The sequence below is a fragment of the Coturnix japonica genome, chromosome 1 (genome assembly GCF_054131305.1).
Source record: "Coturnix japonica strain WE chromosome 1, WE-NBRP24, whole genome shotgun sequence".
NCBI lineage: Eukaryota > Metazoa > Chordata > Aves > Galliformes > Phasianidae > Coturnix > Coturnix japonica.
The window spans coordinates 90,758,246-90,782,163 of NC_140663.1; the positions used below are offsets into that span (position 1 = coordinate 90,758,246).

The window sequence follows — 23,918 nt, forward strand, 5'->3', positions numbered from 1 at the left end:
CCAAAAACCTCTGTACTGTCCCTCCTGCTGATTTTCCTTCTTTTTTTTTTTTTCCTCCATCAAGTACTTACTGGCTTGCAAATTTACACCACATGCACCCTTTTGGAAACACATCCCTTTGCTGAACTGCTAAGTAAGAAAATCAACTTAGCCTGGGACTTTTATGTCACATTAATTTACAGAGTTGCATATATCCTTATTCTACAATTTAACACAAAGACAATAATTTGATCAGTAGCTGCCTATGATCTGGGCCATGGTGAGAAATGAGCATATATCTCATATACCTGAAGCATATACAGGCTTAATGGAGCCCCTAATCACCCTTCCATCTATTGCAGCATGTTAAAAGCAGCAGTTCTAAATGGCTACGGCTATGGTTAAAAGAAGTCAGGAAAGAGACAATAATCTGCAGGAAAAAACAGTAAAACTATCTAATAAAGAGCAGAGCTCTGGGGAAGGATGAGGGTTGATTCTAGGCAGTTTATTGTAGGTTTTATGGTTTCATGGAAAAAGATGATTTCTGGTGCGGAGTAACAATGTGGCCTGAAAACCAGATATTTCTCCTATCCTAGGCCTTACCGTAAAACTATATACCTGGCTTTGTATACATGGTTTTATGTTGCCTTTCTTGGTGTGTTTGTTTATTTGTTTTTAATTAGTCTGACTAAGATAAAGTCATTAAATACAAGAAGAAAAAAATTATAGGCAATGAAAGATGAAATGCACAAAACTAGTGGAATACTCTTTGAAATAAGTCTACCTAGTGTTAAATCTAAGATGTTAGCTTGCAAGATGAGGCTGAGCTGATCCTTTTCCATATGACAGGGAGAAATTAGTCAGAAGGAGATGGTTGCTTTGCCATGATCCTGGATCAAGTGCCAGCTGAGTGTATTGTACAGGTTGTGTCTGGCCTGAGGAGCCTTTAATAAGTGCAAAAGAACCTCTGTCCTTTGACTGAGGAAGTGAGAAGCAAAGAGCAGGTGCTTCTCCTGATGATGCCTCTGCCGTGGGCTGAAGAGAGAGAATGTTTGGCTGTTGAATTCCAGAAAGTATTTCTATTGAAGGATTTGAATGGGCAATGGTGTTACCATAACTAGGAGGCTGAGGGCCAAGCCCTGCTTTTAATAATATTAGTACAAAGTCAGCCCAGAAGAAGAAATCCAATAAAAATACTTATTATTTTCTTGTTCTCTCGTGTCTTCTGTGCAATACTTAGCTCTTTCTCTTCATCTCCTGTTGCTTTCTTCTGAACTTTTCTAATCTCCAGCAGACTTGAATGTGGAACATCAAGACTGAAAAATTATTTGTAGAGTTAGATACTTGAATTTTCATGGTTGTAATTCTTTCTAATTAGCGTGTTTTTTTTTTAATTGTTGTTTTGTGACTTTTTCTTTAGTACTGAAGTACCCAGATATGAATTCAGTGTTCTTAGTACAAAATGATCATGAGCTTCAAACATATTTACACAGTTCAAGTCAAATTAATTTTATATTCACATGAATATTAAGAATTTAATATTCAGCAATGTAATGCTGACATCACTTCCACACTATACAGTATGTTCTGCAGAAAATGGTTCTGTTGGAGACTAGTAAATGAATGAGAAGTGAAGCTTACTTTTTTTTTAATGCATTGAAACCACAAAGTGGGAGCAGCTAGTCTCTCAATTCCTGGTCTCCTGCTTCCATTCCATGGTACCATAGAAACAGGACCAGCTTAGGGAAAAAGCAAAGCTTGTTGATGGTGGGAATATGAACTTAGGAGTGACAAAATATGACAAAGATGGATGCCGAATTCTGTGCTAAGGCAACTAGGTGAAGACTCTGATCTTCTTTGATTGTTTTGAGGAAGGGCTATTGAGCTACTCAGCTCTGTGGGACTCCATGCAAGTACAACTGTGCCCCCATGTGGATATCAATACAGCTCTAGAGCTCACACCACCTCTAAGGTGCCCAGACTCCAAAACTCCTGTTACTTTCAGCAAAGATGAAACTATGACTGAAAATTTCTCCTTTGAAGTACCCTTTAGGTGTAGACTTTGTTCCGTGCATCTGGGTGCAGCCAGGAGAGAAAATACTATATCTCTTTGTACAAAAGCTTTTTCTTTTTCTTTAGCAGTTGTTCTTGCTTTCCATTTTATATGCAGATGCTGGTGTTCTTTTATTTAACCAAATTGATTTTTTCCTCTAGCTCACACCCCATACATTCAATGGCTTCTGCTTCATTTCTTAATAATAGCCCAGCTGCCTCTGGTTTTTATGTGTCTTTGTTGATGCATTACCTAGTTATGCCTCCTGAGAGTTTGCTTGCTGAGTTTTTATAATACCCACTGGAAACAGTCTTAGGGAATATATCACTTTACAGAGCAACACCTATTTAGCTTCCATTCCATTTCACTGAAAGTGCCCTTTGAACAACTTAAGCTTAAAAATAAATTTAGAAGCAGAGAGTGTGACATTAACTTAAAGAGTGAAACAAGATCACGCCCTAGATTTTAAAAATATATATAAAGAGAAATTCAGTTAGTGCTGTAACAGTCTCTGTTAACAACAAAGTGAGGATGAGACAACTCCCCCTCCCTTACTTCATTGATGATGAGTATGACTCAAGTATCAAGTTCCAAAGTGAACTCCCCTTATCTTGACATCTATGCCTGGATGAAAATAGCAACTGAGGTTTTGACTGAAAAACCCTGCAAATTGGAGCACTGTAGGAATGATAGATAGAGAAATCTCAAATCTATGGTGAACCATCCTACACTACTGCCTTTCTAAAGCCTTTTATTTAAGCAAAGAGCAAAGCTGTGAGCATTTGGAAAAGCCTGCCTGGAGAGCAATTTCTATTCCTACAGCAAAAAAAAAGAAAAAGGGGGGGGGAGGGGGAGGGAGTGAGAAAGCCCCTTCAGACTTGTAAGCCTAAAGAGAGCTTAATTAAAGTAAATCAAAAGGAGAAATATGAATAAGTGAGGAAGAAAAAATTAAATATAACTCCATGTTCAATAGCTCTAGCATCTTCATTTTGGACTTGCAAACTTTCCCCCTGAATGATCTTGTGTTCAAATAAAACTATTGGATTTCCAAATATAAATAGACAACTATTGGCAGTGTTCTGGTATGCTTTTTTTATCCTGAGCCTAACAAGTGAGCGGCAGTGAATATGTGAGCTTTTCTTAGTGAGCCCAGAGGGTCTTGTTCACTGAGGTTTCAAACTCTCAGCAGCTTTGTTGCCGTTTCTCCAAAGAAGGGCCATATAAAGTACAAAAGGGCCTATGGATTCAACTTAGAACCAAATTGATTTTCTTCCCTGATTTATTCACAGAGGCATTATTCTGGTTCCTATTGAAGTAATTGGCAAAGTTAATGCAGATTCCTGGGAGAGCAGGATTGGATGTTAATGTAACAGCCTGTTTTCAGCCACATGCAGGGCCCTGGTTTCAGCACACCATGATACTCGAGCAAAGTGTGTGGCTCTAAGCTGGCTGAGCAGCCCAATGGTGAATGGGGCCTGCCACCCCTTAATTTGGAACTGGGAATATGTACTTGATGCTTTTGTCTGAGCAATTTTTTGATAAAAATAACTGCATACTGGCAAAAAAAAAGTGATAGTGTGCATTAAGATATAGGAATCTCTTGGCTATCTGGAGTGAAAGGGAGATGAGAGAATGATGGCAGATATGGATATAGTCCCTATTTTTTCACATCCTTTGTAGGAGTCTCCTCTGTTGAGTTACCAGCAGCTATGGATGGGTATGCTCTCTCTAGAATATTTCAGGTCTCCTCTCGAACAGAACAGGCATAATGAGGCATGAAAATAAATTGCTTACATGAAGTTAGCCTGTACACCATCTTCCAGGAAATGTTTCTTTGTTTTTCAGATTCTACTGTCCCCTTTGAAACAGGGAGTGACTCAAAAAGGGCAGGAGAGGACTGTACAAAGCTCTTCTATCTTTTGGTTTCAAATAAAGCACTCTTGAGGCACTGGAAACTAAACTACTTGAAACTAAGAAAGCATAGAAGTTTCTTTAGCCCTTTATGGATGAAAGTAGTGTTCCAGATGCAATAATATTAAAATAACTCTCATGTTCTGTCATGTACAGAAATCAATTCTTCTTTTCAACCTAGTAGAAGTAGAATTGCAGTAATGCCAATCAGACAGCTAAACTTAGGTGTGTAGGCCTATTTCTACTTAGAATTCCCCTGATGGTCAAATGACAAAGCTATTTCTTCTGGTCCACTGTAGCACAGTGTATTCCTCTATTCCTTCCGGAAACAGTAGGTGAAACTCTGAGGCAAAATATATATATATTTTTTTCTTCAACTGTTTCTTACTGTCTCAGAGAACAGTAATTTGAGTGGTTGAAGATCTGGGATAGTATCAGAAATGCAGTGATAATTTGTTTAGTTTAATCTTTCACTACTTTTTACCACTAAGACTAGCTGAATATGTCATTATTTAGATTTTAAGGACAGAAGCCTTCTCCAATAGATGCTGTTTGCAATCATTTTAACACAGAAAACATTCTTGGTCAAACAAGTTGACCAAGGAGAGTTTGCATTGTTTCAGAGTCATTCCAGTTCACTGAGGTTCATTTTGATAACTGCCTATTTTTTTTGAGATCTTAAGTGTTCATTGGCCAGATCTAGTTATTTCCCAGCTCTAAAGAAGGTAAGGCATTTGATATCTCTTTGTCAGTAGCAGTGAACTGCATGTTATGTACTATGAGAAGGTGCATAGGCACCGTCATGCAGTACCCTGCATCATGTAATAAATTGTGCAGGTGCTTGAGCCACTAACAATCCAAGTTAATTAAGCTACTACTGAATATCAAATGCTTATATATATCCTGCAGTCAGGCTCTTAGGTGCCCTGCTTTACCTTGCAGAGACAGAGGGAGCTACAGTTTCCAGGCTGCTCTAGTTTCAATTTCCAGTGGCCATGTCCCATCTTGCAATTAGTGGATTTGAGGAATTATATTTTTAATAAAGAAACAGCACTCTCCCAAATCCCAAACACTCTTGCCTGTCCTAACAGTATGCAGAAAAATTTTAATTCCTACATCTCATGTACTCAATAAATTTTTAAATAAGCTTCTTTGTGATCTTCTGTAATTACTCAGAATCACCAGATCTTTAGAAATATTTCTTTACAACCAAATTAACTCTTGCACTATACAACAATGTATGGTATTTATACTAAGAGCCACTCTTTTAGGGGGATCCTCTGAAAGGTTCAATTTTGTGTTTATTTGCACTTCGTATCTCCTTAGTAGTTTTCTAGATGGATTATTTTGATTGTGGTAATTGATGATCATAATATTCTTTACTGTATCTTCTCTGCTAAAAAAATGAATCCATTGACTTGATTTAACCCTCAATTTGTAAAATCATCTTAAAGCAGAAGAATAAAATGGCAGTGTGTTTGGTAACTTAACTATATATACAAACTGATATATAATTACTGACAGCTCCATAAAGTTTGCCTGGTAGATCATTAACAAGGAAAAAAACAGAAGAATGTCTTTCCAAATTTTGACAACAAAATAATTGTTTTTAATCTTAATTCCTAGTAATAATTTGTTTTCTGACCTTTAATTTTTATATTTATTCTCTTTGTAGAGCAACTTACACAGTATGTTGAAGGTCAGAGGACTGAAAGTCTGTCTTTGTTGTCAGTAGCTTCTAAGGAGCTTTCTTGTTAAAAATATAGTGCCCTGCTTGATGTCTCCTACAGCCATTTGACATTACTCTGGCAGAAGCACATAATCCAGGAGTAAATACTGTGAAAAGTGAATTGGGATTAGCTGGAATAAATACATAGCTGAGATGTTCATGCCTTATTTCAAATGTTGGCCACCTTTTGGTTATTATTGTCTTTACTGTGAGATTTTAATAATTTAAAATTCAGAGGATGAAACAGGTCAGCCAAGCCTTATTAGTGGTTCCTCTCAATTCCTGCATAGTGGCTGGAAATAATTCAGTGTGGTATAAAGGCAGTGCAGCTTTCTTATCTGTTTCTTATGCTCTGCTCCTTGAAATTAGTCTTTTATGTCTGTTACTGCTAGTGCAAAATCTCAAAAGATTTTGTCTAAAATAGGATATCTGGATTAATCTTCTTGAGTAATACAGAAGTAATAGCTGATTGATCTAATGAGATTATATAGTGTCCTTGTCCTGTGACTTATCCCTGACCGTGATGTTCTCTGGGATATGTAGTCTTCTTCTGTGAGCTGCACATTTGGTAAAATTATCCATACTTTACATGATGTTATGATGTGGAATACTGATAGCAAAATTACAAAACCTTTTTTTTTTTTTTCAGGTAGAATGTTCTGCAGATTTTTGGAATTATACAACATGCTTTTGCCATTTTTAATTATTAGATGTATGATGTACTACTGCAATATTTCCTCTATTTATTTCAAATATATTTCAGAAAATAAGGAATCTTAGTCATTTTTAATGCATATTTCTTTTTAGGATGATACTTGTAATTTGTCCTTGGAGTGCTGTTGAATTCATTACCAAGCAAAACCTACTGGTGCGGAGCTCTGCATTGCCCATGCTTACTAGATGGTCTGAGGAACTCATTATGCATGTGTATTTATTTATGATAAATAAGAAAAGCTAAATCTAGGTTAACATTATTTATCAAAAAAAAAAAATCACTTAAAAATTCTCTATCTTAAAAGAGAAAGGATAGTCCACAAAAATTGTGTATAGTTACAATAGTGTAATAAACTTTCCTGAATATCAAGTATCTACTGAATTATCTTGAGATAATCATCAAGATGTGTTGAACTGAGTGGTAAATATTGATTGAGTCAAGGCTGAGATTTGTATTTACCTCAAGGGTCAATAAATTGTGATTTTGATTGAAATGTAAAGTCAATATCTATATATTGTTAATGTGTTCTGAATGCATTCAAAAGAAACATCTTGAAATGTGCTCAGTAACACCAAGTATCTCAAGGGGCACCTTCCTTACAGCTAATACTGCAAAGGAAAAATAACAAATGGAAGAGAATGACACGGTTCTGATTAATCAAATGTACACACACTTTACATTTGGTGTGTATTTATATATGATGATATGCACAGCTGGAGCTAGGTTTTTCCAGAGGGCTTGTCCAAAGCTGTAGTGTCTATGTGATCTCCTAATGGACTGTAAACCTCCCCTCTCCACTTTGGATTCAAAAGCCAAGTGTGTTTAATTTTAATCAACTGTGCCTTTTCTGACATAAATGTTAATGAATGAATGTTTGTCTAAAAAAATAAATAAATAAATATCGAGGACTCCCTTTCCTACTCCCCAGAGATTCAAGTTTATAGTACTCTCTCTTGAGAGTGGAGAATAAGCAGGCAGGCTTACATCACATTGTTCAATGTGTTATTGACAGCTGAACAAATGCTACATTGATGAGCATTCTGATAGAACTACTATAGCTGTTTTTCTTGCTGGACTTTGATTCAGGCAATCAGGATATGCAAAATGAAGGGCTAAAACTAGGGAAAAGCATTCTGGGGGCTGTTTTGAATGTGACTGAGGCATGTTCATTTGGTAATAGGAAAAGGTCTACTCCATCCCTCCCCATCCACTGAATGAGGTGGAAAGTTCCAAATGTTGCTGACTCTGTAAGATTGTTTCTGGGCCACTTTTCATTTGTGTATTTGTTTTGTTACTAAGCTAAATAATGATCATCTTTCATAAGGCATGTTCAATCCTCTGATGGAAATGAGCATTTCTCTTAGGCGTGGCTATGGAAAAATCCCCATCTAACTGTTAGAATGGCGAATTCTGGACTTAAGATTTTGATCAAGATATAGTATAAGCAAAAGTTAAGTATCTAAGAAAATAGCATTTGTTCTGAAAAAAATAAGATCCCGATGGAAGAACAAATTGTTTTTCTTTACTGACCAAATCCAGTCTAGTTCTTTAAATTTATATGCTGTCTGTTCCTCAGTGGGCTGAAGTAGAAGGTCATATTATCTGTACTATGCAGGCACAAGTGATGTGTTGAAACTCAGCTTTAGTTTTGAATTACTTTGTTTTTTAAGGGTAAATCTGGCACAAATGGTATTTTAATGAATCCTTTGTATCTAACACCATTTCATTTGAATGAGCCATGTAGCTGTATTATTGCAACACTGCTGAGCATTCCTACTATTTCCATCACTCATTAAAATAATAAAGTGAAGTTATAAACTGTTGCTAAGGACAGAGTTTGGCTCAGAGTGAGATGTTCATTTAGCATTTCAACAGGTCCGCTGCACTTAAATGGCACTCAGTTCCTTGCAAAAGCAAGAATAATGGGCAAAAAAATCTGAGGCTTGCTTGCTCGGTATGCAAGAAATAATGCGAGAAATAAGTGCAGTTCTAAGACTGAGCAGGAATTGAAGGTATCCAGCTGCAGAAAAGTGAAGAGCTTAAAATAAACCATAAAATAATAATAATAAAATACCCCAAACAATACTCTTTTTAATGTTTTCCTTTGTTATTGTCTTTGTGAAATAATGGTTTTTAAAAGAACTGAAATTTCTGATTCTTTAAGAATTTTTTGCTTCATTCTTATTGTTGTCTTCTATTCACATCTTCATATATGTACCCACATTCATGGTTTAAAGTGATTCCTTTTCAGGTGTAGAACTCTTCTGAACTATGCAGACAATCCTTCTTCATTTAAAACAATTGAGAATTTTTCTGAAGAGCTAACTGGAGATATCAGGATTTTATTTATTTAAGTTCATGGTAGCTTTACAATTCAATGTCAACTTGCTATTCTTCACATCTTTTAAGAAAAAAGTCCTTTTAATACATTGCTGGTCCTCATAGAAATATTTTTATTATGATAAAAAAAGAAGTGGTAACTGCAGAGACAGAACTTAATCTGTTATCCAGAGGGCATTAATTTGTTTGATCCCTAGTTCTGTGATGCTGAACTACCATTAAGATATTTGTGATTGAGCTGAGTTGTTTGAGTGAAGGAACAAACTGTCTTTTCATCATTACTTAATTGACCTTGTAGTAATCATGTCTTATAAGAAGATATGATAACGTAGCGTATGAACATAATAGATAATGTCTGTTTATTAATCACATCAAATAAAATCCCACAAGCTCTTCCCTCAGAAGGTGAGAAGTAGAGGCAATATTTACATGTATTTTTATATACTGATCCCCTCCTGGGACCAATGAGCCATCTTTCTTATATGCAACCAACTATTTTTAAGGATGTCTGCCCTTGCTTCACTGCTTCATTTCTTGATTTTTGTCTGCCATTTGGCTGATGGCAACAGATGCTTCTGTCCACTGTTCCCTTTGTAAAGACTGAGGTGCAAATTATAGCTACCTTTAGTTGCTTGTTGGCAAGTTGTGAGGATCTTTAATGGCTTTGAAGATTAAGATGTCTGTACAACTTCTTCAATAAATATATCTTTACTCAAACTGAAATCTGCTTTTTTTTTTTTTTTTTTTTTTGTTCTACTTCTGAAGATCATTAGGAGTCTTCTGAAGTCTTTACAACCAGATCAGATACTGCTTTCCATAGGTCATGTTGGCTGGTTACTTCCTGGTTTCCTTTGTTTATCTTTTAAAATCTTCTAAAACTTCTTCTACAAGTGATTACTGTGAAAGCCGGGCAGGTCTCTTGTCACTCATGACAGGTGACAAGACGAGGGGAAATGGCCTCAAGTTGTGCCAACGTAAGTTTAGGCTGGACGTTAGTAAACACTTCATTACAGAAAGGGTAGTTAAACACTGGAATAGGCTCCCCAGGGAGGTGGTTGAGTCACCATCCCTGGGTGTGTTTATGAGCTGTTTGGATGTGATGCTCAGAGATATGATTTAGCAGAGGGTTGTTAGAGTTAGGGTACTATGGTTAGGCTCAGGTTGGACTCAATGGTCTTTGAGGCCTTTTCCAATCTGAGTAATTCTATGATCCTATGATTCTAAATAGTTCTTTTGTAAAAACTGAAGCTACAGCAAGGTCCCCCAGACCATCTGGCATGCAGTATTTATAATGTGCTCTCCTTTCTATATGTAATAAAGTTTAGGAAGAAACTCCAGATGAGGGAGGTGGAGAGGGTGGGAAGATTTTCTTGCAGGCCTTGAGATGCTTTGTCAGCAATGTGTTTAAAGGAAAAGAACAAAATTAGGTCCAATGTTTGAAAATAAAATAGTATATATAAAGCCTTGAAGATGAAATATTACCTCTTTCTTTTAACATTCTGAATGCAACATTGTCTTACTATTTATTCTGTTATAATGAAGAATTATGCTTAATTTAGACTATTTTCATCTGTTTAGGGTAGTTTAATCTTTCCATGGGTGTGTTGTTGTTGTGGATTATGTGCATGTAAGCAAAAGTGTTCCCATTAATCAATGAAAGGAATGATATTTTCACGCATGCAACAATCTCCTGTGTCTCTTAGTCCTTCCACTGTGGATATTTATGAGCCTACTACCGCTTGATGTTGTTTACTGAAATTTTCCTTCTAGTGAAAAAAAAGCATATTGAAACTTGGCTGTAGGGGATTCCTTTGGGTATATCTAGATCATCTGTCTCTAGAGACAGAGATATTAGCGAAGAAATTATAGGCAACATTTGAGTAAGTTCTCTTTTTTCATTTGTGGTGTTTTGCTTGTCTGAGAAATTCTGCTAACCTGTCTTGCATAACATGATGCTTACATTATTATTGCAATAACTGATCATCTGCAAGGGTGGTTTATACATTAGAGAATTCCCTGTTGGAATTTATAACTGTACTGTTATCACCCTTATCTCCAAGATGAGTCTTGCTGGGTCTCTGTATTCTGTCATTAAACAGTTTTACACAAATTAATTGCATTAACAGGGGTTTGAAAACATGCAGGATCTTAGAACTGTGAGAAAAGAGAAAGATATTGAGAAACAAAGTATGAGCATCATAAAGTGTTTTCTGAACTACAGCAGCTAAAACTATTTATGTCTTTCTAACTTTATGATGTATGTTGACAGATGTAAATATGTTCACATATAATGTGTGTATTTTCTTCTGAAAACGCGATATGGAGCATGTGATTTTAGAGGTAATTGAAAAGCTGTAGAGGCATTGTGGAATAAAAATAAATAAATAACTCTCACAATAGCACCTTTTGAATTTCTTTTCAGGAAGCTTGGTAGCATCTTTTAGGAACTGTGACATTGTATTGTACATTGTCTGAATGTCACAGAGTCCTCCTGAAATTAATCTAGGTTCAGTTCCACAAAACACCAGAATAAAAACTGAATGTAAGGGGTAAAAAAGAATGTCTTATATTAACTTAGTTTATAAATTAGTGTTCAGAAAAACTGGAATAATACACTTCAAAGTTATTAAATATCACAGGTGATTATTTTTATTAACAGTTCATTAATAATTGTAAGAGTTGCACTTGGTGGGAATTTAGAACATGAACTTAATGCAAGGATTTATTAATTCTTCCCTCTTGTTTAGCGGCTGCTTTAAAGATAAGGAATTGGTGCCCCAAAGTTTTATCCACATAAGTTGATGATGTAACAGTGTAATTTTTTTTTTCCTTTAAGACCAAATTTTGTGATCTTGCATGTTTTTGGGTTTTTATTAATTCAAAAGAGTCATCATGCAATCTAAGTAGGATGTTTTGTTAGGTAACTCGTACTTACAGGGAACGAGTGGAAATAAATGTAATAGAGACTCAATTTTTTGTGTGTGATTGCATCAGGAAAAGTTTTAGTTTGATTAGAAAAGTAGCCACTGCAGACCTGAACAAATTAAAACTTTAAAGATTATTCTATTTATGGAGCATGGCTTTTCAATAATTATTGTTAGCATTTATTTTTAATTTGGTCAAAATTTCACACTCCGATCAAACTCATGAATTTTTGCTACAGTTAAAGGTCTTTCTTCTATTACTGCTGTGAAGCAGAAATTAAGGAAAAGCCAGTGGTTACCAAAGACTGGCCTTTGTCCTATATCTGCCACTACAGTAACAAGACCCGTACGTTCCTTTTTCTAGAGGCAGTATTTCCCAAGCTCAGTGTGATACACAGTCTTTGGGTGATACTGAAACAGGCTGTCTAGAGAAGCTGTGGATGCCCATTATCTGGAGGTTTTCAAGGCCAAGCTGGCTTTGCTTTGAGCAATCTGGTAAAGTGGGAGTTGTTCCTGCCTTTGACAGGTGGTTGGAAGTGGGTGACCTGTAGAGTCCCTTCCAACACAAGAATTTCTGTGGCTCTAAAAAGCTATTACTGTTAGTTACTAGCAGACAGATATTCTTGATACTGTTACACTCAAAAGCATTTGAGGATAGCGGAGGTCCTTTGTTGCCTTGATAAATTAAAGAACATCAGCAGTGTTTTTATAACAGAGATAATTGTATAAATCACTGAGGAAACCTATAACCTAAGGCAATATAGACAGTCTTGGAATGACCTGTAGAAGCTTTTCTTACCATTCAGCAGACAGAGGCAGCCAAAAATATTCTGAGACTCACACTGATCTTCAAAAGTGTCATGTTGTCCCTAGGCTCAAACCTGTCTCTAAAATAAGGTCATTTAAAAACTTTAAAATGTGTTGCCCTCATTACTGCTTTAAGAAAAGGGAATATATAGTTGTAGATTGGTTTCTAGAAGGAATAAGAAAAGTGATAACGAAGCAGCTACAGAATAAAGGTGGTTTTGTTTGGGAAACAAAAATATGGTGTTGAAATGCAAAATAGTTCAATGAAAAAGACATATTTCCATGTTGAGTGGTACGGATTACAGATATAAATAAATAAAGGAAAAAATAAGCCATGAGGTAAATTAATTAAGGCTCATTATCCTACAAATGTTTTCAGTGTCCCTTTGATAGAAGGAAAGCATAATGATGATATTTTATGACAAATTATTAGGATAGTAATTTTAGTTTTCTAGGATATAATCATTTGCTGTCATTTGAATTGTGCTACTTCAAAAAACATTTAGTGCACATGGTATGGAGTTTTACATGCCTTACTCCGGAAAATTTTGCCTAGGTACAATATGATAATAAATTCCTACATCCAGCAAAATATTACATGCTGGTGCAACATAGGTGTGCGCTGAATGTTTGTGAGTAGTAGCCAGAATAAAACATCTTTTCCTTGACACAAACACTTTGTGAGACTTTGAGTCTCCACAGAAATTCTAAAGATAAGAATAGGACTTTTACTTTAGATGGTATTTCTCCATTTGCCTTAAGTACTGAGGGAGTGAAAATGCATTAACCATTGCCCTTCTCTGATGTTTTGAAGGAAAAGTTTTCCAATTTGTTTTGACAATCTTGTGTCATTTTTGTATGCTCTAAACTGCATGAGAAATTGGAAATCTCCTGGGCTCCATTTCAGTCAAGATAGGCCAGGAAATACAATTTACAGCGTAGAGCCATTTCTGCAAATCTTTAAGACTATCTCCTTATTGCACTGACTGGATTCTGTATTTTTCAGTGTTGCGATTCAGGATGGATAAATTCTTTGCAAACAATGCTCAAGGAAAAATATTGAAACATTTTACAAACTACATATTCTATAATAAATCCTTTGGTTTCTTTTCTTTTTCTAATAATCAGTTCTGTTATAGGAATCATTTAGAGTGTGTAGAGAGAGTTGTAATGCTCAATATTATTTGCTGTGATTCAGCACTGAGGAAGGGGAAAATGTTATAGAATTAGGGAAATATTTTCACTTTTCTTTTAAACAGCCCTCAGTGAAAATACCAAGATGAATTAAGCACTCTTTATAATCCATTGTGCTCATTCAACATTTTCAATATCTTGTGTTCACCTAAAATACAGGATGGGGGAGGGAAAGCAAACAAAAACAACAGGAAGGGCTGTAATCTTTCATATGCTGATTCAAGCCCAAACCCACCTTAGACTTTCTTCACCAGTATGTGAAGGAAGTTTTTCACAGTGAGGGTGATGGAGCACTGGAATAGACTGCCCAGAGTGGTTGTGGATTCTACTTTCTGGACTTATTCAAGATCCACCTGTAGAGGTCCTGCTTTGGCAGGGGGGTTGGACTTGATGATCTCTGGAGGTCCCTTCCAGCCCCCACAATTCTGTAGTTCTGTGATTTTGGATCGCAGAAAAGTGCCCTCGTGAGCTGTTACGTCTCTCTTTTGGAAGAAATCACAATGCAATTTTAAAAAACTGTTGATTGAATAATTCTTTCTAATTAGGAGATACTGCAAAGGAGAAACTAGTGCTAAACCAACCGGTAAGCATTCTACCTTGATGTTTCCATTCCAAAATCAGTCCAATGTCTGTTAGTGTAAACCATAGGAGATATCCACCTGCAGGTGTGTGCTATCGTATTTATTTGTTTCCCTTTCTGCTGTGGTCATTTCTTTACTCCGTATGTCTCACCTATTGGTACTGAAATTCCTATAAGATAAATTTTCTAACTAAATTCTAAAGGACCAAACTAACTTCAAATGAACAGAGATGCTTTTCATGTAGGAATGAATTCAGAAACTGTAAAATATGAACATCTGCACTTTTAGCATCTTGTTCTGTTTCTGTTTAGACCTGAATTTACAAGTGAAGGTCTAAGTTCAGCAGTCTTTCATGGAAAAAAATAAAGTGCAGCTCTGGTTAGCATGACTTTGTCTGCAATGTTGTGGTAGCATCTGTAAATTTTTTTCAACTAGTTCATTGTTGGTTTTTTTGGTGTTTTTTTTTTTTTTTTAATGCACACTAGATATAAATTTCAGCTTAGCTATGAGCTGCAGCACTGATGTTTTAATTAGCCAGTAGGAGATGAGATTAATCCATTTACTTCATGCAATTTTTGCGGCACTTTTCATTATGGTCTCTGTAGTTCAGCTAGTGGAAAAAGGAATATATAAATCCATTTATTTCTCATTTACGTTTCATTTGCTAATGACATTGAAAAGGAATTTGTAATAGATTTTTATTTTTTTATTTTTGTTATTCCTCAAATCTACATAAATCTCCCCCAAAATGAAAATATTACTCTTTGTTTTACTCTTGTTTTTTGTTTTTGTTGTTTAATATTTTGTACTTTATGTCTCAAAATAAAGGAAATATGCTATTCCCCAAATACTTATAAATGATATATTTTTTTTTTTTCTTTTTCTTATCTCATGGTATTAAACGTTTGCCATGTGGCACAATCAGTACACATAAAATGCGTATATTTGCTGTTCTAATTCAATGACACAAAATTCAAGATCCCTGAGGTAAGGTTAAGCAGGAGCTCGTATAGTCAGGGTTGAAATTCAGACACTGCAGATATAATCCATCTCCCTGACACATGCAGTGCTTCATTGTGAGACTGCCAGACACAGTCTGCTGAGATGAGAATGTCACAGAATACCAAAACAGGGGGAGAAGCAGTTTTGTTCATCATTGCTTTTATCTACGAATATCCATCTTACAGTCTGTGAACATAGCCCCTGCCAGACAGAGAAATATGAATGCAGCATAGAGATGCAGCAGCTCACATTGAGGGAACTATATGAAGCATTTAGTGGGAATGCTCAGAATAACTTGGAAATAATTTGGGTAGTTAATCAGCTTAATTTCTTATTTTTAAGGCAGTATTTTATGCAGACGCTGAGTCACCACCATGGTGTCTAGCAGAGATCGATATTGTGCCTGGTTGCCTGCATCTCCCACTGAATTCTGAACTTAAATGACAAAAGAGACCCAGAAGGCAAAGAAACTGCACTGTCATCACTGGGAAGGCAGGCAGGCAGGAAAAGCTTCAGTGGCAGAAATAAAAACAGCTTATTAGAAAATACAAAGTGCTACTGCTTGTGTAGTTACTTCCTGGTTATTCCCACTCCAGAATGCATTTTAAGTTTCTATACCAGTGACAAAAGTGAAAAAAATCTTAAAGCAATTAAAAAGTATTTAGGGTTCCAAAATAAGAGGTGCCACTGTGAGCATTTCTTGGGTATATATGTAAGCAAAGGAGCTTGGCTTGGCTGTACCAGGCAGACTTGCCTGTCATACAAATTTCGAGGGGGATTTTCAGATGCCTATATTTGTCAGCAAAATATTAAAAACGTGCAAGTGTGTGGTCTGTAGCTGTTTCATTCATTCATGGTGAGAGTGGATGCTCCGTGAGAGCCACTGGGCAGCTTCAGCTCAAGTCAGGGAGGAGGAAAACTTCTTGGGCACTGAAAGAATCCACCAGTGATAAAGACCTGGCCACCCATAAAAGCATCAGGACTGGAAAAGTATGGGTGTCTGGGTTTACATCTGGACATGTAGCAAAACTTAACATCACAGTTTAAGTATTGCTGATTCTAGTTTAAAAGATGCATTTTTACTTGAAATAGTTTCTCTGGAAGTACTGAATAATATCTCTGTATGCATTTTCCTGCCCATTTGTAAAGGCAACCTTTATCTAAAGGTGCTAATTGTTCATCAACGTACCATGACGAGATGCAGTAGTCCAGGATCAGGCAGTGACAAGGCTGAGCAGCTTGGGCAGAAGGATAAATAGAAGTAAAGGGCGCGTATTGAGACAGGAAGATAACCATTGCAAGGATGCTGATAATTTCCAGTTTGTGGCAAAAGGTTCACGAGGAAGTTGCAAGCAATTAAATGTTTAGGAGAAGGCACAGTGTGTGTGCTGAGTACTGGGGAAAGGGAGCTGAAGGTCAGATTAGATACTTTGATATTGGTTAATGCCCCCCAAATCCCACGATCAGCCATCTCATTCTGTCTGCATCATGATGGTTTTCAGTGCCTTCTAAGAAACTCTCTCCCTTAATCCCAAAATGAAGTCATATTCTTTGCAAAGTGGTCTGCACTTCCACAGGGCAAATCTAGCAGATGAAAGCTCTCTATTTCAACTTCTTTTTCCGTCACTTCTATTTTTATCTAAGTTTTCCCTTTGTGTTATTTTAATTTGAATCACTTTCTTACATTTTATAGTTATAATAAAGTGTAAAGGTTGGATAATGTCATTGTGGTAATTCAGTTTTCTAGAAAATATCACTTTTGAAGAAAATAGTGAAGATCCTGGCAGTAGAAGTTGTACAGAGTCAGTTGTCTTCATTCCTATACTAGCACTAAGTCATACCTTGGATCTTAAAAAACCACAATTTTGGGGGAGCCTCATTTTGCATCTCAGGATCATTAGCATATCTTGCTGTATTCTTCCTCAAAATGATATTTGTATGTTGATTTAGTTTTGCATAAAGATCAGAGGTAAATCTGACATCACTTGTCACTGGAAAATGCAATAGATATATGTGTTTTGGTAATCTCAGAAAACAAAAAAATATGTCATTTGGTATTCATCATATATCTTTATATTTACTATAAGTCTAAAATTGTTCAGTGGTAGAAATATTAACATAATTTTGTATTTCTGTGTATCTTATCTTTGTATTTTCTTGGCCTTTCAAAAATACAGAAAAAAAAATGTATGTGATATTTCAAAGCAGCTGGCAGAGATGAACAGACATCTTATGAGAACATGATTTATTTTTATTTTTATTTTATTTTATTTTTATTTTTTGATCTTAAGAGTTTCAGGGAATCAGGGAGAAATATATTTTAATTGGAATTTGATGAATGTAAGCAGTATCATCAACTTTAAAGTTTTTATTTACTGGATCTGCAAAAGATTCTTCAGTGGTTTTGTTTCTTGGAAGAGGTGCAAGGTAAAGATAATAGGTATTTCTTTTCTGAGTAAAATATATATATATATATATATAATATGTATATATATATATAAAAACTAGTTTGTTTTTAATGAAAAAATTTTCTGTCGGGACACATTATTCAAAAACACTTGAAAAATCAGTTTTGTTTTTCCTGTTTAGTTAGCTAATCATTGTTAATCACTGTAACTCAAATTACAGGGAGCTAGATCCCGAAATCAGCTTGCCTATTGCTCAAAACTAGATTAAAATCCTTTTGTTCTTTATGCATTTATAAATAAAAATTAAATCAATGCTAGAGTTCTTTACATAGTATTTATTTTCATATGCTTGAGCTGTCTCATTAGTAAAAGGAATCCTACACAGGAAATTTTGACTTTTCATTCTTTACTGATACTGTCGACCATAATAGTACTTTGACAGTAAATTTGATACTTACCACCTTGTTTTGTTTCAGTAGTATCTATGAAGAGTTCACTACAAAGAATTTTAAGCTTGAGCTTCTGAAATTGTGATTGCAAATATAAACTGAAAGGAAAAGGAAAAAATTTGCCACATGTCTTTAAAATCTATAACTTCTATAAATTCAGAGTAAAACAGAGTTTTGTTTTCATAATTTATTATTTAATTGCAGATAATCTTATTTCCTGTGGTGCAGTGTTGTCTCATTGTAGTAGTAATGCCTTTTCACATGTTGCTTGTTTGTCAGAAGCAATGAATCAAGTTCATGTACATATACACTCACATTAATTTATATCTATCAATCTATAGTGAAGTTCAGTTAGCAAAGATTTAGCGTGATATTTTGATGTATTTGAATGTCCATTTCTAGAATGCTATTGAGATGAGAACATCTGAAGGAAAATCAGGAAGAAAAGATATTGCTGAAGTGATACCTTAGATCAATGAAGAGCAAGTGCCATCTCAAGAATTTATGCGACCACACTGTCAAAGATCTATAGTAATATATAGTAATAGCTATATAGTCCCATGCTGTCTGAAATGTTTTACAACATTTGCATTAGATTGTTTTTAATTGTAAAAAACCTGTACTTCTACTCTAATCCACAAGTCCTTCAAGACATTCCATTCAAAAAAAATACAGGGATTTTAAGCTGTTTTGACTTGTGGAATTATACTTCACCTTGGTTGCTTCAGGTTCATGCTATTGAAATGTCAGTGGACATCAATAATATCATAGGGCTTTTTTCTTTATATTATTTTGGCTTGTTTATTTATTTTAAATCATTATTAAATTCTCAGCTAAGAACATTTATTAAGGAAAAACTAATCCATAAAAAAGAACATCCATATTTGTGAAAACACTATGTTAAAAGTTTTGATCTAAACAAGAAATTATGAGATAACAATATAGTTTTGTATTGAAATTATTATTATCCTAGAATAGTATGTCTTGGAATGCTTCTGTTCCCACTTTCATATTTCCTTTACCTTCACAGAAGAGCTGGGACAGGAAGGCACATCTGGGGACTGTCTAGTTCAATCCCCTTATCAATGCAGGGTCACCTAAAGCAGGTTGAGAAAGACTCTGTTCAGTTGAGTTTTGAGTTTTGAAGATTCTCAGCAGAATCATTTGGTGTTTTGGGCTGTGCCATGAGAGTGACATTCGAAAACTGATTTTTAAAATCTTCTGACATTGTATGTCCTGTTTTTTGTTGTTCGCTTGGCTGATACTTCTAAAATGGTTGGTTAGCATCTTGTTTCTTTGCAGTAAATGTTTATTTGCATACTTCAAAATTTTTTCCCTTTACTTGAAGTGTGTGATCTGTGTCAGCATCCTACCCATTCTGCTTCCAAACTTCACCATTCCTCTTTACTGGCTAAACAGAAAATATCCCCATTCACTGTCATAAAACTGTGGAAAAGACAAGGAAGTGGTATTGAAATTGCTGTATTATTTTGCTCTAGTAGTCACAATTATCATGAAATGCTGGATTTTTCCAATTTGTGTTTACAGATATTTTTATCTTTTGTATTATTGTTTTCTTAATCATGCACAGTCTGCTTGTAGAAGGTGCTTTTACAGAAAAAGAGATTAACAAGACAGCAAGAGTAAAAAAAGAAAAATTAATAGCTGTATGGAAATCTTTTCTAAACAAGCTTCTCTCAGAGCTATACCACACAGAGAGACAAGAAAGTGCACTTGAACCAAATCTGTACCTGTCTTGCCTGGAAAGTGGTGCTTTTATTCATGGTGTGTGGTTATTTTCATGCTTGTTGTGTCTTGGAAGCAGAAATCTTGGACCAGGGTACAATCCTTTTGTTGCCCTTCTTTGTGACCCTGTGTCTGCTTATAACTCTGCCCTGTTAGCGTAGGGATGGCTTTTGTAAAGTGTTTGATCAACATCTTTTGCAAGAGTTTCAGCTATAATTTGCTGTGACAGTGGTAACAAAATGTACCTGTCTTTTTGGGTGGCACCTCATGGAGTATTTTCTACTCAGGCAAGAACTTATATTTCATTAAGTGTACTTACAGGCTTGAATCTTTTGTACTAATTGGTTTTACCCTGAAACCATGTTGACAACTAATACCAATGTGAAGTTACTGGATGGTATACTTAAAACTAATCACGAGCAAGGGAAATCTGCTTGGGGAGGACAGCTTAATGGGAACAAGATTTAGAAAAGAATAGAAAGTCAAAGACAAAGCGTCAGTCAGCCTGCTTGTTCTGCGGGGCTGGAGCAGCTGTGGTGTCACATGAGCAAGCAGCTGCCAAGGTCTTGGACTTGGAGGAATTCTGCTGTAATTATCCTGATTATTTGCAAACTTCACCTGGCTTTAATTTACTGTTGTAACTTACTGAATATTTGTTCCATTACTGTGAGTTGTGTCTGCAGGCACAGCTTGGATTTCGTATGGGGACATCTTTTCTATACTTCCTACCCTCTTTTATAACATTAAAAGGCAGGAAAGTTACCGATTTTGTATTTAGAACAGACACATGAATGCCTAAAGAGTACGATATGTTGTTTTAGAAATAACGCTGAGTAAAGCAATAATGATTTGCTACCTGTTCTAAAGTGTTGCCAACCACACTGTTTGTTGTGCTCTGAAGATTTACATGGGACCTTCACCACCAATTAAAAGAGTAGCAGCAGAATAGCACCTTTATTTCTTTCTATCTCATTTGTCTGCACATCCCTGACTACTTAATTTACCTGGTTTCCATGCTCACTTGCCAAAAGTACAAGACTTCAGCTAGTCTTTGTGTAACTGTAGCTACTCTCTAACCTGAGTTTTTGTAACATGATGTAAAACTCTGAACCATCTTTTCTTGCAGCATCACCATTATGCTATGTTTGAATAAGATGCCAATCAGCTTTTAATCATACAACATTATTTTTTGTTGCTCATCTATACCACGGCTGAAAACTTTTTATGATGGGAAGCTCATATTTGTGTATGTGAAAAGGTGCTGCCTCCTTTATTCTTGCAGCATATCTAAATACATGTTTTATTTACTTAAGAGTTCCAGAGCAAAAAAATCTGGATTTTGAGTAGATTTCTAAGACTTAAGTTCATTTTGCGGAGAACTTGAGGTATAGGTACTTGGCATGGCTATTTGTAGAGGAGAGATTTTAAAGGAAATATCATCTATATAAATGGGTATGATTGTTGTTTTAAGAATTCAGAGGGATTTTAGTTGTTGAATTTAGATTATTCTATTTATTTATTTATTAAGCCAGCTGAGAAAAACTATTTGAGTGCCTAAGGAAGCAAGTAATAACCACTTAAAAATTTATTATTTACAACTGACAGCTAACTTGGAACATGTTTTACATCTCAGGATATAAATATCTGCATGGGTCCTTCCAGCTAACTGCAGCAGCCAATGGTAGTTCAAAACAGTGGTTGTGCAGGATTAGTAACCATCTTTAAATTTACCTTTCTTTTGCTAATACTTGTAGTCCTTCATTGCATTTGTCAGAATGATTATATTCTATTTTGTGTGATAGTGTTACTTTTTCAGATACTTATTGCTTGATTAAAACAAAAGTTAAAAATCCTTTTAAGTGCTGATTCCCTCACTCATATACTACATTTATGAGCCTGATTTGAAGTCAGTGGAAAAATTTAACATATCTTACTTTCCTATGTTAAATTCTTATATTTTTTCTTAAGTCTCTTTTTCTGCTGAATTGGATTACGAAAGTAACAAGATCATAGTAACAAGTAGTGGAACTGTTCATGAAAATTTGAGAGGAATGAAAAGGAGACTGGCTGTTGTACTTTTCAGTCTGAGTCTGTAAAAACACAAAAGCATTGAGCCATAATCAGAAATATGCATGTGACAAGTTGCTGGTCCAATGGAGCTGTACAGAAGCTGCAAGTACTTAGCACCTCTCAAGCAAGGTCCTAGAGACAACATTCTCTTATTGGTCTTATGACACTTGACTGCTTAGGAAGGGTTTATAACTCTCCAAGTACAAAAACAAAAGTGGCCAAATGAAAGAATATCAAAGGTGATCAGCTTGCCAAAAGGTTTTGATTTTAAACATATGTCTGTAGAGTGGTGCGGACTTTATGGGGAGCTTTGTACAGATGAGAGATCAGAGCCAGGTCTGTTTCTTTTTCTTCCTCTCCTTTTCCCTTGTTTTATGTTCTGCACAGTGGTTGCTATTAAATTCTTTCCTATTGCTGTAGACCTTGTGCTAATTCACAGCGACATTAAAGCTGAAAATATTGTAATACCACTCACGAGGCCAAAGGAAGAATGATGAAGAGTTTTGTAGCTGCAATTGCATGTAACTGCTGCAGATAGAATCAGGCTTTCAGTTGAGATGGGTTGTTAGAGCACACTCTGATCTCTTTCTATTCCCTCTGCTAATATGAAAACCATCATTTTCATATTCAAACTTCACATAAAGGAATTTGTTGTAAATGTCAATAATGGAAAATGTATAAAATGTTTTCAATTATTTCAAGTGATACTCATGTAGAAACTTTGAATAATCTGACATGATTACACTTCTCATGTATTTTTCTTGAAATCTTTTGGGTATTAATATGCTATAAGGAGTGAGAAATTGAAGCAATCTAAGAAAATATTGAAAACTTAGCTCTATTTTTTCTTTATTTTTATTTTCAAAGTCAGATTATAGTTCACAGTGACTATTCTGATGAAGCATTCTTACCAGAAGAGTAGCTATGATGCAAAATGTATCGAGGCCAACACTTGTACTGAAAGCAGTTACGAAAAATATATCTAATTTAGTACCTCATTCCTAATTTGCATTACAAGTTGCTTTTTTTTTTTTTTTCTTTTTCTTTTTTTCAGTGAGTAATTTTATTTGTGAAAGCAAGTATTTCTTTGTTTATCGTGGTACAGCGCAAGTTCCTTCAAACAAGTGTTCTGCTTGTTTCTACTGATGCTCTTGGTCCCCATACAGAACAGATCTATCTTGGCCCTGGAAACAGACTTTGTGGGGTAAGCATGGTTCAAGAATGAATATTATCTGGTTCTTCTTAATTCAGGAATGTTTATTAGAATAATAAGAGATGGTTTAGGGGTGTTCTTGTGAGTCACTTTCAGTGCAGAAAGAGCAGAAGTGGGGAGAGAGTGCTTCAGCAAAAGAAAGCATAGGGCTTAAATATGTTTCATTTCACGTGCTTCTTCTTGTTTTGTCTCTAAAATCCATTAAGACAAACTGAAATAAGTCAGTGGTGAGTTTTAAGCTAGCTACAATTTAACCCAAGTACAATCAGCAAGAGAGAATAAATTAAATATATTACAATGAGCTAGATCAGCTTTTTTAAGTTTTATTTTGCTTTGAAAAAATAAGACAACTGGGAACTGAGGCACTGCAGACTAGTGGTACAAGCTCCTTATATCGAAGCGTGCAACTTTTAAAGCATCAACTGTGATGGCAATTTGGGAAGTGATGGATACTTTTTAACAAACTGGTATAGAGACAGTGCTCCTGGTTTCAGATCTGGATGCACAAATTAAAACACATCATTAGATGGATTAATTCAGTACTTCACTAAGTAACACTGCTATCCTCTTCTAATATCTTGTGTACATCAGTTAAATTGAGTTCATAGTTTTTGCATGCATAAAAATCATCAGGATGGTTCCTTCTTAACACTCGCAGTTTTGGGGAGAGTTACAGAAACAGAGAAGGACATGTACCTGGAGTCTGTGAAGGCTTTCTGAGAACAATGTTGTGCTTATCATTGTGCAAGGAGTATACTCTCAGACCTTTATTTTCTTTTCCTCAAGTCAGTGTTGCA

At 35.5% G+C, this 23,918-nt stretch overlaps 1 protein-coding gene across 24 annotated transcripts in view; it reads left to right on the forward strand.

Annotated features, from left to right (window-relative positions):
* The window catches only part of LOC107322457 (uncharacterized), a 416,365-nt gene that overhangs the window by 367,561 nt on the left and 24,886 nt on the right, over window positions 1-23,918 (forward strand). For 3 of the 24 annotated variants that reach the window (XR_014938947.1, XR_014938934.1, XM_085527601.1), the window contains one exon: window positions 22,963-23,099. The exons of 14 other annotated variants lie outside the window; for them this stretch is intronic. Coding sequence is in view for 1 of the 10 variants with exons in the window: in XM_085527597.1 (XP_085383723.1) it covers window positions 17,527-17,662; window positions 23,014-23,112 (235 nt within the window). In the remaining 9 variants the exon portion in view is untranslated. Of the gene's footprint in view, window positions 1-5,618; window positions 5,756-17,526; window positions 17,663-22,962; window positions 23,113-23,918 lie in introns of those variants that run through there. 7 more of the 24 variants (XR_014938964.1, XR_014938935.1, XM_085527624.1 and 4 more) reach the window with 5 other exon arrangements.